The sequence below is a fragment of the Perognathus longimembris genome, chromosome 2 (assembly GCF_023159225.1).
Source record: "Perognathus longimembris pacificus isolate PPM17 chromosome 2, ASM2315922v1, whole genome shotgun sequence".
In the NCBI taxonomy this organism is placed as follows: domain Eukaryota; kingdom Metazoa; phylum Chordata; class Mammalia; order Rodentia; family Heteromyidae; genus Perognathus; species Perognathus longimembris.
This window is the reverse complement of record NC_063162.1, coordinates 47,946,757-47,963,327: the sequence shown is the minus strand read 5'-3', so window position 1 is coordinate 47,963,327 and position 16,571 is coordinate 47,946,757. Positions and strand designations below refer to the sequence as shown.

The 16,571-nt window shown below is 41.9% G+C and overlaps 1 protein-coding gene across 4 annotated transcripts in view; it reads right to left on the bottom strand.

The window, feature by feature from the left end:
• Window positions 1–11,645: 11,645 nt before the first annotated feature.
• Mcu (mitochondrial calcium uniporter) overlaps window positions 11,646–16,571 on the bottom strand; it is a 179,542-nt gene continuing 174,616 nt past the window's right edge. For all 4 annotated transcript variants that reach the window (XM_048338990.1, XM_048338992.1, XM_048338991.1 and 1 more), the window contains 2 exons: window positions 14,789–14,905; window positions 11,646–13,492 (listed from right to left, as the gene is read on the bottom strand). In XM_048338990.1, coding sequence (XP_048194947.1) covers window positions 13,415–13,492; window positions 14,789–14,905 — 195 coding nt within the window. In that variant the 3' untranslated portion in view covers window positions 11,646–13,414. The remainder of the gene's footprint in view (window positions 13,493–14,788; window positions 14,906–16,571) is intronic.

Here is a 16,571-nt window from a genome sequence, read left to right as displayed (position 1 = left end):
CCCAAAAAGGAGCTGTCTAAGATCTCTCAACTTGATTTAAACATCTTTCATAAATGCCCTCACAACATTGTTTGCAACCGACTTAAGGCTTAGTGTTGGCATTGGACTAAACTTTGTATCCAGAGTAATCTTTCAGTGCAAGTATTGTCATTTATATTAAATTATGGTCTGCAACTGAGCAGACCATACTTTTTTTCATTTCAATAGATAGCACTGTAAATGTTCAGAGGAGTTATACCTTTGTGTTTCTCTCCTAAGTATCCTTTAGTTAAGCAGACCATATTTTGAGTAATGTGTTCATACCTGGAGGCTGCATCTTATGAGAAGATGGACTGTTTGTCTAGAGGAAGTTAGCCAGCCTTTGAAGGGTCCTAAGCACTGGTTACTAGAGATGAGGCCGAGAATTAGAGCTTGGAAAAAAGATGGAAGAATACACATGTTAGTTTTCAAAACTTTGGGATGGGGGCTGGGAGTGGGAGAGCCTGAGTTGAGCATGCACAAGGCCCCATGTTTGATCCTGGAACAGGCCTCGGAATAGGAGTTAGGGATTCCATTATGAGAACTAAGTCAGACTACTGGACAAAGCACATTTCAGTTCAGCTATCCAGCCATCCAGCCACAGGAGAAGCTGTGGGGATCACAATGTAGTTGGCTCCTCACGTTTAGATGACATTCTGTAAAGAAAACTTCCATATCAGTGGCAAATTCCACATGATAAACAGTCTCTAAAGCTCTTTCCACTGTTAACTGCTTTGCAAGCAATACACAGTCTACTGGCAAATGGTTCCCAGAGATAGTATGACACTTTGGGACAAGAAGTAAGTAGGATATTGAATTTTCTGGAAAGAGCTGGGGATGGCATGAACAAGCTTCCTTTTAAAATGTCCCTAAGGTGCTTCAATGGAACAGTGTGATGTCCATGGAGGGAAGAAATGTCCCCTGCCTCTCATCTCAGGGGAAAAGATGCCCTCCTTGTTCTCTTGGCTGTCACTCTTTTGCTAAGCAGGGACTCCAGAGCAATTTCACAGGTGATTATTAATCCACAGAAATATGCCTCTTATTTCCTTGGCTCTATAATTTTATAAGGAATGGTTAGATATTCAACCTTTAATGATTTCTGCAGACATTCCAATAATGAATATTCCATGATTTATAAAGTTTCTCTTCAAGTTAACTGTCATTTCTTATGCTGTTAAAACATTCACTTCCTCTGGGCATGACCCATCAGCTTCTGGCCTTACATTTCTTTTTAAGACCTACAGTCCTTTAATAATCTGATCTTGGTATTAGATCCTCTTTTCAAGTTGGGTGCTGGTGTAATGCCTTACCTACACAGGAGTCTGAGATCTGAGGATCACAGTTCAAAGCCATCCTAGGCAGAAAAATTATGTGAGACTCTTATTTCCAATTAGCCACCAGAAAACTAAAAGTGGAGTTGTGAGCTCAGGGACAGAGCCTAGGCCCTGAGTTCAAACACACACACACACACACACACACACACACACACACACACACACACACACACATTCATGTTTTCAGCTGCAATGTGAGCCCAGGATTTAGTATTATGCATATTAACCCTATATTAGGATACACTCTCTTCAATCTAAAGTGTTCAAAAAGGATAGCCCTGTGGGTTTCTCCTAGCCTCAGTGGCTCACTTGTTCCCCTGGGCTCCTGCACTGCTTGTGTCTCTACCCTTTAGTTTCAGGGATGCTCTAACCACTAGTCATCTCAAGATCGTCTCCTTCATTGGCTCTGTGTCCCACTGGATTTAATGCCCCTTCCCTTTCCTTTTCTCCCCTGCTCATCCCCCTTAGTGTCCTGTTCCTCTCCTTCCCCAGCCTCCTCACCCTCTTCCTTTCTCACTCCCTCTTCTCCTCCCAGGTCAGCAAATGTCAGCCTGCAAGCTACCTCTAGATCTCACTTCTGGCACTGAGTCAAGTGCTGGGTGCATTGTGGGGAGACACAGGAGGATCTGGAGGTTATGAGGTGTGTGAAAAGGGAAGTGGGAGAAGCCTGAGCATGATTTGATGCCTGAGCACTCTTAGTTACTTCAGCAGATTTAGGGTGATTAATGGTAGATCAACAGTAGACTTGAAGCCTGAGCACTCTTGGTTAGTTACTGCAGTAGCTTCAGAGTGATTAACATGTAGATCAAGCCTATTTTACCAGACAGTTTTGACTTGGAGATGAGTTGAAAAGACAGTAGGAAGAGTTCCTGTGTGTTCTGTTCCAGTTTCTTCTCTCATTCCCACTGTAGACACACAGGTTAATCTTCATTAGCATGGCATCTGGGCCACAATCAATGAACTATTATTGTCCATACATTACTTTTGACTTGTCTGACTGAGATTTATTTAGATTTCCTTAGTTTCCCCCCACTTCCCCTAGGATCCCATTCAGGAAACTACATGCATTTAGCTTTCATGTCTTTTGGGGTCCAAAACTTTTTTTTTCTTCATCATGGGGCTTGAACTCAGGGCTTGGGTGCTGACCCAAGCTTTTCTGCTTACGGCTAGCACTCTACCACTTTTGCCACAGTTCCATTTCCACTTTTCTGGTGGTTAACTGGAGATAAGAGCCTCAACAAATTTCCTGCCTGGGCTGGTCTTGAACTGTGGTCACCAGATCTCAGCCTCCTGAGTAGCTAGGATTACAGGCATGAGCCACTACCTCCAAGCATTCAAATCTATTTTTAAAGTGCATCTTAAAACGCTAGAACTTATAGGCACAGGAAGGAACTTCCTGAATAGAGTCCCAGGGGCACAACAAATAGGGGAGAGACTCGACAAATGGGACTACTACAAATTAAAAAGTTTCTGCACAGCTAAGGACATAGCCACCAAAATAGAAAGACAGCCAACCATATGGGAAAGGATATTTACCAGCACAGCAACAGACAAAGGCCTGATATCTGTCATCTACAGAGAACTCAAAAAACTAAGCCCCTCCAAGCCCAATAAACCAATTAGGAAATGGGCAAAGGAGCTAAAGAGAGACTTCACAAGAGAAGAAATAAAAATGGCAAAGAAACATATGAGGAAATGTTCAACATCCCTGGTAGTAAAGGAAATGCAAATAAAAACAACCCTGAGATACCACCTCACCCCAGTTAGAATGGCCTATACGCTGAACTCAGGCAACAACAAATGCTGGAGGGGGTGCGGGGAAAGTGGAACCCTTCTCCATTGTTGGTGGGAGTGCAAATTAGTACAACCACTTTGGAGAACAGTATGGAGGTTCCTCAAAAAGCTCAACATAGACCTACCCTATGACCCAGCCATTCCACTCCTAGGCATCTATCCTGAACAGCAGGTCCCAAGATATCAAAAAGACATTTGTACTTCCATGTTTATCGTGGCACAATTCACAATAGCCAAAATATGGAAACAATCCAGATGCCCCCCCACAGACGAATGGATCCAAAAAATATGGTACCTATACACAATGGAATACTACATAGCGATTAGGAATGGTGAAATATTGTTATTCGCAGGGAAATGGTCAGAACTTGAACAAATAATGTTGAGCGAGACAAGCCTAGAACACAGTAAACAAAGGGGCATGATCTCCCTGATATACGACTGTTAAGAAAGGGTGACGAAGAGACAGTAGAGGCCAGGTCTGTGAAACCAAAAACTGCTTGTCAAATGGTATTTCCCACAGGATTGGGGCAGTGACCCAACAGTATGTAACTATAACCAAACAACTACTCAACATATAAAGGTCAAAAATTGACCTCTTGGGGCTGGGGATATGGCCTAGTGGCAAGAGTGTTTGACTTGTATACATGAAGCCCTGGGTTCGATTCCCTAGCACCACATATATAGAAAACGGCCAGAAGTGGTGCTGTGGCTCAAGTGGCCGAGTGCTAGCCTTGAGCAAAAAGAAGCCAGGGACAGTGCTCAGGCCCTGAGTGCAAGGCCCAGCACTGGCAAAAAACAAAACAAAACAAAACAAAAAAATTGACCTCTCAGTGGAATACAATAGCCCAAAAGCTATGTATGTACGTTCATATAAGACTACTGTTGACATATTGTCTAATACCAACATTACATTTAAAGCCCTAGGCAAATTTTCTTGGGCTTGGCCACATGGATACTGTATATGTTCTTGGTACATTGTGTATTGTATATATGTCTACCTGACCTAGGGAAGGGAAAGAAAAACAGGGTGTAAGATATCACAAGAAATGTACACACTGCCCTACTAGGTAACTGTACCCTTTTTGCACAACAACTTGTCAAAAAATTTGTGTTCAATTAATAAATAAATTAAATTAAAACAACAACAACAACAAAGAAAAAATAGTGCATCTTAAAGGTGCCAGTGCAAGGCCTAGGTTACTGTAAAAAAATAAGTCAGGGACAAGTCAGAGTTACACAGAAAAGTGTGGTATGGTTCTATTATCTGGCCCACACCCACTCTTCTAATAAGAGCTTATGCTCTATTGGAGAAAATAAAAGGGAGAGAAAAATTAGTAACTGGAACTTAAACTTCCCTTTGCCTCGCTGGCCAGATTTGTGCCAAGTCTGAGACAATTTCAGAATTTCTTGGACAGTACAAAAAGTCATACATATTTTTAAGGTCAAAACAACAAAGTCTGTTTTATCCAGCTCCGTCCCTTCATGAGGAAAGAGCTTTTAGCTTTGCATTCACAAAAGCAAATACTCAATTCTGAGTTACAAAAATTATTTTTGACTCTCTATGTTGGAACCATAAAAGTATCTAAAAGAAATATTTAGCTCATGGAAAGGTGTTGCTAGGAGCCCTGCAAAGTGTGGAAGCTCAGAAAAGAGTTTAAATGGCACATGGAAGAGAAATTCTCTGAAAACACATTTCCATAGAAAATGGATTTTCCTTATTCAATTCTAGATTCACATAGCCAATTGCAACCACACGTCTACTGTGACAAGTTTTTGGTGGGAGACTCACCCATGGGCGACACCAAGGTGACAGAGGTGATGAGAAAGGCAAGCAGCAGTATCCTAGGCATCTTGCTGGATCAGCCACCAGAAACCAAATGGAAATCCTCTCACTATGTTTTCCCTTCTCTTCTTTTCCAGTGCTTAAAAGAAAGAAAGAAAGAAAGAAACTTCTACGCGCTTATAAAGAATGACTTTGTCAGTACAGGCTGGGTCCTTATCGGAGGAAGAGGATGAGTGGGATAAGGAGTCCTTTGCTCTGGCCTTGACCCCAGAAAAGGTCACTGTCCACTGTCAACAGGGTTATTTTATTGATATTTTTCTTTTGTGGGGGGAGCCCTCACAATCCCTCATCCTCTGATTGTTTTCTCTCAAGAATTCCTTGCAGGGGGCTGGGGATATGGCCTAGTGGCAAGAGTGCTTGCCTCGTATACATGAGGCCCTGGGTTCAATTCCCCAGCACCACATATACAGAAAATGGCCAGAAGTGGTGCTGTGGCTCAAGTGGCAGAGTGCTAGCCTTGAGCAAAAAGAAGGCAGGGACAGTGCTCAGGCCCTGAGTCCAAGCCCCTGGACTGGCAAAAAAAACCACCAAAAAACCCCACAAAAATTCCTTGCAATGAAACCTATCCAGACGGGAACTCTAAGTGGGAAAAGGTCTCTCATGCTGGAATATTCTGTGATTTCTAGGAGTTGGTCTCAGGATTCTGAACTGAAGTGGTGCCCAGTGGGCCTGGGACAAGCCACCAGAAATGACTTGGGGAGAAGGTCAAGGAGCTGATAATAGCCACAAAAAAGTAGTGATGTCTGGGACAGGGCCAATATCCTCTTTTTAAGTTCTATTCTTTTGGCGAAATTGAGGTGTGAACCCAAGATCTTGTGCTTGCTAGGCAGGTGCTCTATCACTTAAGCTAAGGCCAAGATTCTCTATTTTATTATGGTCTCTAGTCTCAAAACTATTTTTTTTTTTGCCAGTGCACTGTCCCTGGCTTCTTTTTGCTCAAGGCTAGCACTTGGCCACTTGAGCCACAGCACCACTTCTGGCCTTTCTATATCTGTCGTGCTGAGGAATCGAACCCAGGGCTTCATGTATACGAGGCAAGCACTCTGACACTAGGCCATATTCCCAGCCCCTCAAAACTTCTTATAGAAACTAACCCTGTCATGCTTTTGCTAGTTCAGTCTGTGTATTCACAGCGCTTTCCTCTCCAACATGACCAGTGATGCTTCTGTCTTATTAGTTTCACTACCACACTCAAATGGGGAACAGGAACTTAAAATTCAGAACTACTCATTACATTACTAAGACTCCAGAAAGTTCAATATTTACTGGGGTTTTGCTTTTTTGCCAAGGAAGGAAACTATAAGGACCTGTCAGGTATAAGGTAACTAGCTCACTTACCTGAAAAATGAGCAAGCAATAAGGCTGAAGATAAGAGTGAAAAGGAAGGGTAAAAAGGAGTGCAAGGAAACACATGGCTTTTAAAATACTATCTATCTATCTATCTATCTATCTATCTATCTATCTATCTATCTATCTATCTATCTATCTATCTATCTATCTATGGGGCTTGAATTCAGGGCCTTATACTCCCACTTGGCCTTTTTTTTTTCCCCTCAAGGCTAGCACTCTTTCACTTAAGCCATACCTCTACTTTTGGCTTTCTGCTGGTTAATTAGAGATAAGAGTCTCATAAACCTTTCTACCTAGGGCTGGTTTTGAACCTCCATTCTCAGATCTCAGGGTCCTGACTAGTTAGGATTACAGGTGTGGGCCACTGGTGCTCAACTGTTTAATACTATTGTAAACCAAGATCTGGGGGAATTAACCTTTTTCTCTCCCAATCCAGTTTCCCACCACAAAGCTTCTTTGGTTTCTACATTCTGTCATTTGTGTTTCTTTTCCTAGTAACTAGACTTTCTTGTGGCTGGGACAGGAACACTGTCTTTATGAAGCAACTTGCTGTTGCCTCTTCTTCTAGGGCCTTGAGTTTGGCAGCACACTGTTGCTTACTAGCAGCCAGGTACCAGGCTAGTTAGGACACATTGACAGTGAGTGTGGGAAGTACCTCCTCCCCACCCTCCCTCGCCCCCAGCTGCTTCAGTCCAGTAAGGGGCTTCTCTCCATTAATCTGTGCAGTCAGTTGCTTTCTCCCCATGTTAGCAGACTACAGGCAATCCAGTCATTGGTTTATTAAATTGCTTTTTGATGGCAGCCATGGGTGACTCTGGGACCATCTCATGGCAGGGTAGAGCTGCTAAAGTGTCAGTGCTTTTAACAGAAAACACAAATGCACACAACTTCCTGTCCCTGAGAAGCCATCTGAGTGCTTTGTATGTGTGTCAGGGAAGCAGAGGATGTGTGGGAGATAAACCCAGACTTGCTGTTGGGAGTCAAGGACTGTCACCAGATAGCCCTTCGCCCCTGCAAACACAAGTCCCAGGATGACAGGGTTTCTTTTCCTCTGCTTTCTATTTTTTCCTTTTGGGTTGACTTGTCTTTTTTTTTTTAATGGTGAAAAATCTTAAGTATATACAAAAAATAGAAAGAGTAATAAGGAACATCAAGTTGCAATAATTAACATTTGTTGTTCTTATTTCATTTACATACCGGTATGCATTTCTTTTTAAATTTTTTATTTATTTATTGTATTTTATTGTTATTGTAAAGGTGATGTACATATATGGGTTACAGTGACATGAATCAGGTAATGATTTTTGAACCATGTCCCCCTTTCCCTTGCTCTCTCCCAGGTTTTCCCTCCTGTAGACCCACAAGATGTGTAGTTCATTTCCACAGTGTCTCTAATATGCAGTTCTAAGAGTCTTTTTTATGTAACCATGTCATTATTATAACTATGAAAATAAATAATAATCCTCTAATGCCTAGCACTCTCCATATTTAAGTTTCTTCAGTAGTTTCAATTGTTTCTGTTGTGGCTGGTTTGAGTCAGGATTCAAACAAGTTCTATTCTGCACATTGCATTTGGTCACGCCACGTTTCCTTGTTTCCTTTCATCTCTAACAGACTCTCACCCCCATGTCATTTCTTCAAGAAACTCAATCATCTCTCCTACAGAATGCCTAACATTTTAGTTGTTTCCTTTCCTATTTTTTTGTCTCTTTGTAGTATGTGGGTTTCTCTAGATCTTCACATCCTAAGGAGCTGGGATTACCAGCATGAGCCATGTGCCTGAACTAATTTTTTTTTTTTTCATTTTTGGTGCTAGTCTTAGTGCTTGAACTAAGGGCCTGGACACTGTCTCTGAGCTTTTATGCTAAAGGTTAGAGCTCCATCACTTGAGCCACAGCTCTACTTCGATCTTTTTTTGGTGGTTAATTGGTGATCAGTCTTATGGACTTTGCTGCCTAGGCTGGCTTTGAACTGTGATGCTCAGATCTTAGACTCCTGAGTAATCACATAGTTCTAGCTGAGCCCCAATACCCAGGTTTCATGTTTTCCTTTTTATTTTTAGGTCTGAAATGGAACTCAAACTTGGTTCCTGCTGCTTTTGCTCATTGGCTAACATTCTACCAACTGAGCTGTGCCTTCAACTCCTATGTTTTTAAAAGCATATACAGGGCTGGGGATATAGCCTAGTGGCAAGAGTGCCTGCCTCGGATACATGAGGCCCTAGGTTCGATTCCCCAGCACCACATATACAGAAAACGGCCAGAAGTGGCGCTGTGGCTCAAGTGGCAGAGTGCTAGCCTTGAGCGGGAAGAAGCCAGGGACAGTGCTCAGGCCCTGAGTCCAAGGCCCAGGACTGGCCAAAAAAAAAAAAAAAAAAAAAAAAAAAAAAAAAAAATAAAAGCATATACATACTTACCAGGGCACTCTGATCAACAATGCATTGGCAGATAAGAGCAGTTCTGGTTATATCTTTCCTATTTACCTTAATCACATACTCACCAATCCTCCAGTCCCTCAGTCAGGTATGTGATTTCAGGATTCACTGGTGAGAAGCGATGCAAATGTCTTCTCTGTGCCTCAGTTTCTCACTGTTTAGAGAAAGTCTGTCTAGATCAATGGTTCTTATCAGAATCACTGCACTAGACTTAGATTGTCCCTCCATATCTAGATTCTATCCCAACAGAGTCCGAGAACCTGATTTTCTAGTGATTCCCAAGATGCCTGAGGACCACACTCAGAAGGCTTCCTTTTCACTATAGCTTTAAAAGTCTACTCCCTCAGCAAAACTGTATTACCATACTCCAGAACAGATTTCATGCTCACCATGATCACTACTGAAAATTCACTATGCTTTATTGTGGTAAATGTATGCATGTTACAGAAAGTTTCCAACTGGAATAATTTGTTTGGTCAGATAGCATTAAGTACAATCACACTGTAGACCCACCAACACCACCCACCTCCATAACCTTTCCATCTTCTCAAACCAACACTCTACTTCCATTACACAGTCATTCCCAGTCTCCCTAATCTACTTGGTTGATACAAGTGGAATTATAAAGTATTTGCTCTTTTGTGTTGGCTTATTTCATCTAGCACATCTTCAAGGGTCATCCATGAAACAGTCTGTCAGAATCTCATTATTTTATGGTTGAATTATATCCCACTGTGTTTACAGACCACATCTGTCCTTCTATTGATACATTGTTGGGCACTTGGACTGCCTCTGTGTTGACTCACCAATACATATGACTTGGTGATGGATACATAGGGGCTGCTGATGGATACCTGGTTTGCTCCTGTATTTTGGCCATGATGAATAATTTATTATTTTTTTTGCCAGTCCTGGGGCTTGAACTCAGGGCCTGAGCAATGCCCCTGACTTCTTTTTGCTCAAGGCTAGCACTCTACCACTTGAGCCACAGTGCCACTTCCAGTTTTTTCCATATATGTGGTGCTGAGGAATTGAACCCAGGGCTTCATGTATATGAGGCAAGCACTTTACTACTAGGCCATATTCCCAGCCCCTATGATGAATAATTTTGTTATGAACTTGAGTGTACAAATGCCTGGTTGAGTCCCAACTTGCAATTCTTTTGGGCATATACACAGAAGTTGTTGTTTAACTTCCTAAGGAGCCATCATATTGTTTTCCATATTAAACATCCCATTTCACATGTTCCCCAGAAGTGTAAGCTTCTGGTATCTCCACTTCTTCACCAAACTTGTTTTATTTCCGGGATTTTTCTTTTTTCTTTTCCAGAGCTGAGGACTGAACTTAGGGCCTTACACTTACCAGGCAAGTGCTCTTCCACTGAGCTAAATCCCCAACCCCTTATTTTCTGATCTTTAAGTAAGAACCATCTTTATGGCTGTGAAGTGGTATTTCATGGTAACATTTCTGATTTGTCTTTTTCTAATGATTAGTGATGCTGAGACATCTTTTCATGTTTTTGGCCATTTGTATATCTTCTTCTGCTTAAAACTTTTCCTTTTTTTTTTTTTCCTTTTGGTATGTGTGCCAGTACTGGGGCTTGAACTCAGGACTCTTACTCTTGCTTAGTTTTGTTGCTCAAGGCTCTACCATACTTCCACTTCCAAAATTTTGCTGGTTAACTGTAGATAAAAGTCTCTTAGACTTGTCTTTCCATGCTTTGAACCTCAATCCTCAGATCTCAGCCTTCTGAGTAGCTAGAATTATAGATGTGAGCCACCAATGCCTGGTTCCTTTTAAAAACCAGTTTTTTTAAGTTCACTATTTTGAAATATACTTTAAATTTTAAGTTCTGGTAGGCAGAAGTCATATATTTTTTCTTTTCTTTTACTTTTCTTTTGGTTGGTCTTGGGGCTTGAACTCTGGGCCCTGGGCATTGTCTTTGAGCTCTTCAGCTCAAAGCTAGCATGTTACTACTTGAGCCACAGTGCTACTTCTGGTTTTCTGGTGGTTAATTGGAGATAAGAGAGTGTATGGACTTTCATGCCTGGGATTGGCTTTGAACTGTGATCCTCAGATCTCAGCCTCCCGAGTAGCTAGGATTACAGGTGTGAACTACCAGCACCTGGCTCTTTTCTTGAACTCTTGCTCTTCCAACCTCAGCCCCCAAATGCTAAATTACAGGTAGGCACTATCACATCTGGATGTTTTCCTTAAAAAAAAATTCCCTGCAAAGTTTAACAGAAGATATTACTTGTTGAGTACAAACGATGGTGAACATTTTCAATCTTCCCTTTTTATACCTGTCTCAGGTAGTCTGTGAGGCTGACGTAAGCCGCTGGGAAGCAGGACCTGAGCTATGGAGGCTCTCTGAGATTCCCTCCTGGGGCATTCATGCAATCACACAACCTTACACGTGCTTTCTGCCATGCCTTCCAGAAATGAGGCAATGTGTGATACTTTTCCTGTTTAATGGTCACTGAAGATTCATACAATCTCTAAAAACAGTAAATATTTTATGTTGGTTTATCCTTGAACATCTTTCTGGAGGGTAACAGGGAAGGTTTAGTATGACAGAGATTTTCCTGAGGGTCAGATGAAGATACCAGTTTCAATGCTGCTGATAACCATCTTAATGATTATTGGTCACCTGACCTCTTGATGCCTCTGGAAAATTAAGGATCTATTGACCCTCTTAAACTCAGAAGGAATTAATGAAGTGTCTGTTTTTGAAATATAGGATGTGGGAAGGATGCTTATTTTGATTATGATATTTTTATAAAACTGAAGTAAAAATCCTCCCACCCAGAATCATAGGAAAAAAAGTAAGTTCCTTTCTAGTCTGGTTTTAAATAATGCGATTCTATAATTCAAAAATTGAATAGGTATTTATTGTTCCAGAAGGTACATTGCTTTTTATACATATTTCATAAATGATACAGGATTGTACACATGTTCAATATTTTGCTATTTGTAAGGACTTTTCTCCACGTCCTCCCTCCCTTCCTCCCACACCCCCCGAAGGATTTGCTCATTGCACTGTGCTGTTTCTTCAAATTCCTGTGCACAAACAGGATAATGGTTTAAAAATAATCGGCACGACAGAAATACCGAGGAGGGGGCTGGAGGACAGGAAGGAAGTGGGAGGTGGGCGGGAGTGGGGACATGCATCCTTTCATTCTGTCATGCCAGTGAAGGGGTGCGGGAGCGGCGCAGTCCTGGCTGGCCTTCAACTCTTCAAGGCACCTGGAGTCTGGGCTTGTCACTTCAAGTTTCTGTCACACACACTGACCCCAAATGAAGAAAAGGAAAGCCTTTCCCCATGAGGAGGGATGAATCATGTGAAAGAAAAGGGCCAATCCGCCTGGTAGCAGGCCCTGTGATGTCTTCATCCTGCCCCCAGAACTCTTAAAAACAGGATGTGACACACAGATTCCTTTGATTCTCCAAGTGCAGATGCCATCTGGAAATCTGCTAGAAAACGTTTTGATAGAATACAAGATTAATTCTTCTTTCTCTGAAGATAAGAAAAAGCCAGGATGAAGAAGGCAGGCTAGAGGAAGCCATAGAAACGTATTCCTGTGTAAAGATAAGTGGCACCCTTGGAAATCCACACCCTGTTTATGGCCTGCAGTGGGGTGGGGAGGCTCCTGAGGGAGCTGCGGTGGGGAAGTGTATCCCTGCATTGGCTAAGCTTCCAGACATGGCAGTGCCATCTGGGAGCCTGCAATGCTGTCACCAGCAGATAAACAGCAATGAGATCATTCTCGTTCTGAAGTGGCTACTGAGTCATGATTTTTAGCTGGTTTGTAAACCTTACATCTTCCTGATTTGGTAATACAGCTGAACACACACCCTCTGGTCTGAGTTGTGCAGGGAGAGGGGAGTATCAATGGGATAGGCGCAGAAAGGGGAAGTCTCTCCTCTTCTGAAAGATTAATTCATTATTGCCAATGATTTCTAGAAACTGATTTAGAGCATTGGGATATGCAGACATCTAGGAAGGTATTGGGGACAATCTAAGTATCAATAATCAAACAGTCATAAATTGGTTTCAGTAATCATTTGGATAAAGTTAGTGAGACAGACAGGACAGAGGTCAGAAAAGGGATTGTGGGGTAGAGGGGAGGAAGACATTCCTGGCAACTTTTCAGAGACTGGGTCCAACTAAAAAACAAATGTGAATTACATGGGCATAGACTCTGTTTGCCATCTACATTTATGAGGATTTCCTTTTCTGATATATTCATTTACTCCTATGTCAAAAATAAGAAATGGTAAATTAAAAACAATAGAGCTGAGTAGGGTGCTGGTGTGTGACTGTTTTACTGACTCCATGAAGGAGATGCAGGTGAACAGCCCAGCAGCTTTTCTCTTTAGTGTCAGCTATGTAACTGCATCATTTTATCCAGACACTGGGGTGCTTGATTAAGACAGGATTCACTAAGCCCTTGGAGCTTACATTCTACAATGCTTGATGCTCTCTTTCCTAAGATCCCTTTGTGTTTGTTTTATAATTAAAGGTAAAAACCCTCTACCCCCACATGGCTCCCAGCGTCCACCTGCAATGCTTTAATTAAAAAGGCGAGAGTTATAAACAGGCGTTCTTTCCACCGGGATCCACAGGCTCTTTGTAGATCAGTCTTTCTCACCAATCTGTCGGAGGGGCAGATGAACTTGTAATGGGTCTCTCAGTCTCTTAAGGTCCATTTCTGCCTAAAATAGAAACAGAAGGTTAGGAAAGTGGCCAATGAAGCTTTCAATGACACTACTGCCTGCGGAGAAAATAAGTTGTCTGTCCTCCTTTACTGACTCAAACAGATAATCTCAGGTACTCTGAAAATCAGGTCAGTAAAGGCTGTAGCCATGGCCAGATACAACAAAGCCTCTAGAAAAGCAGTGCTATCCACTATGCACAATTTGCCATGCTATCTACTAGTTGCTATCCACTATGCTAGCTGCTCTCCCAAGAGAAGGACTCCAAGGTAAGAGGATGTGGGGATCCTCTGAGTCTCATACACTTCTTCAGTGAGAAGCTCTGTCACAGCCTTTGAGGGAATCACACATTTAATTCATGCTATTTAAGACTGTGTATCCGATATCTGTTTAAGTTTTCCACTTAGCCAATGGGTTTTAAGAAAAGGTTGTGTAGTTTAGACTCTCCCATGTGCTTGGGCCTTGCCCTGGGTTTGTAGCTAGGGAGGAGCTGAAGTAGCTGCACTTTACAGCTTCAGAGATGATTCTGACCATCTGAGAATCACACTCACAGTAGAAGACAAAGTACAGTACATGCAGGTCACATGAACAGAGGGACTGAGCCTATTAAAAGCCTACACTCATCAATAAGGGACAAAAGAGGCAAAGAAGGTGTAGAGACAGCAAGTAGGTATTAATGAGGACAGAAAGGCTTCTTGCACTTCTAAAGACCTTGAAGTCACAAAGGACTGCAGGAAAGGATTGAGGATTTATTCTCCAAAACAACCATACTGGGAAGGCTCACCCAGAAGCTCAAGAAAGGTAGAGTGTGTGTGTGTGTGTGTGTGTGTGTGTGTGTGTGTGTATATATATACTCATGTATAGACATACATACATACATATATGTATGTATACACACACACTTCTTTCTGACACCTGCATTTTACTTCTACTTCATTGCTATCACACATTTCAGGTGAAAGGTTTTTGGGCAGTTATTGTAAAAAGATTAAAAAGAAGAGAGAAAAGAAGACAATTCCAAAGAAATGTAATGAAAAGAAGGACAAAGTAAGTCTAAAACCTTCAATGTGCTAATGGTAACAGGACAGAGAGGGCCCTGCATCTCTTTATCTTTTTATATTATAAAGCCTTCCAGAAAGGGCTGCTAAAATTGGCATTTTTAATAACTAAAGGAAAATTTATGTAGGAAAAAGGAGGGTGGATCATTATTTACCCATACAAAGTACTGTGGATATGGACAACAGTGACATTATTCACAATAGGGCTGGATTGGCTTTAATTTTTTACAAAACTTACCTGAGCAATTGCATCCTTGAGTTGGTTGTATTTCTCTAGGTCAAAACGTGATTTTTTGGCTCCTTTATGGAAAAATAGTAAGTACTGTCTGTCTCTGGCTTCTGGATAAACATATTCCTACACAAGTAAAGAGGAAATTTCCTTGTTAGTCTTTTGCATACTATCCTCACAAAATAAGGTTTTAGTATCTGTTGTTTAGCTGCCACACATGCACACACAAAAACCTACTGGGATGGGCATGGTGGCGGCTCATGCCTGTAATCCCAAATACTTAGGAAAGCAGAGATAGGGAGGACTGCAGATGTAGGCCAGCACAGGCTAAGAGTTAGCAAGACTCCATCTCAATATCTCAACTGCTATGCTGGGTATAAAGGGTGCATGGCTGTGGCTCCAGATATGAAAGAGGAAATAGGTAGGAGGACTGCAGTTCAAGGCAGGCCCTGAGCACACACAGACCCTATGAAAAACAGCAAGGAAGAAGGGCTGGGAGGGTGGCAGAACCTCTGCCTGGCAAATGCCAGGTCCTGAGTTTAAGCCCTAATACTGAAAATAAGAAACAAATAAAAGGTACCCTGTCATGTGTCGTATTAAATATTTAATCACTTCTTAAATTATTTTTGTATTTTGAGACAATTTCTTGCTATGTGGCCTAGCTGGCCTTAAACTTCTGGGCTCAAGAGATCCTCTCGCCTTAGTCTTCTGAGAAGCTGGTCCTGGGGCTTCAGCTCAAGGTCTGGGTATTGTCTGAGAATTTTTTTTTGCTCAAAGCTAGTGCTCTACCACTTAAGCCACAGCTCCACTTCTGGTTTTTGGTAACTGGAGATAAGAGTCTCATCTACTTTCTGCTAGGGCTATCTTTGAACTGTGATGCTCAGCTCTTAGCCTCCTGAGTTTCTAGGATTACAGATGTGAGCCACTGGCACGTGGCTCATATGTGCTGTTTTGTATAATACCTCCAACTTACCCTAGTAGGACTGATCTGATTATCTAATATGCCACAATGGGAAGCAGAAGTAAATATTTAGTCACCAATGATTAAAAATACAAAGTGGTAGGTTGAAGCATCCATGGGACTATCCCTGAGTTTTTCACTTAAGGCTAGTGCTCTACCACAGTATCACTTCCAGTTTTCAATTGGAGATATGAATCTCATGGACTTTTCTGCCAGGGCTGGCTTTGAACCATGATCCTCAGATCGCAGCCTCCTGAGTAGCTAGGGATACAGGTGTGAGTCACAGGTACCTGGACACTGTGGAAGACTTTTAAAAAATTGAGGTCTGAACCAGTGACACTGGGCTGAAGAAACAATAAGTGAAGAAACAATAAGAACTTGAGTTAAAGCCCTCTACTGTCATTTTCATTGCAACCAGGTAACTTACCTCTCTTTGCCTAAGGTGTATATATAAATTAAACTTATGCAAACCTATTCCATGTTCTCTCTTTGGGGAAGTAAAACTGTCATGATTTGACTATTAGGAGACATACAGAGATCTCAATTATGAGACTCAGAGGGGGGGGAGGAAAAAAACACAGGGAATACAAAACTTAAACTGCAATAAACACAAGGAACAGAGCACATGGCGCTGCTCCTATCAGGAGGCTGCACCTCTTTCTCTGAGCTCGAAACCATTAGTGTTAAAGTAGATCCAGATAGAGCTAAGCTACCAAGGTTTGGAATTAGAAAGCTCCCATCTGTGTGTTAACTTCAATTTTCTATATGTAGGAGGGAAGGTTAAGGATAAGCTGGAGAGCATCATGTGAATTCTTCAAATAACAGCTGTGA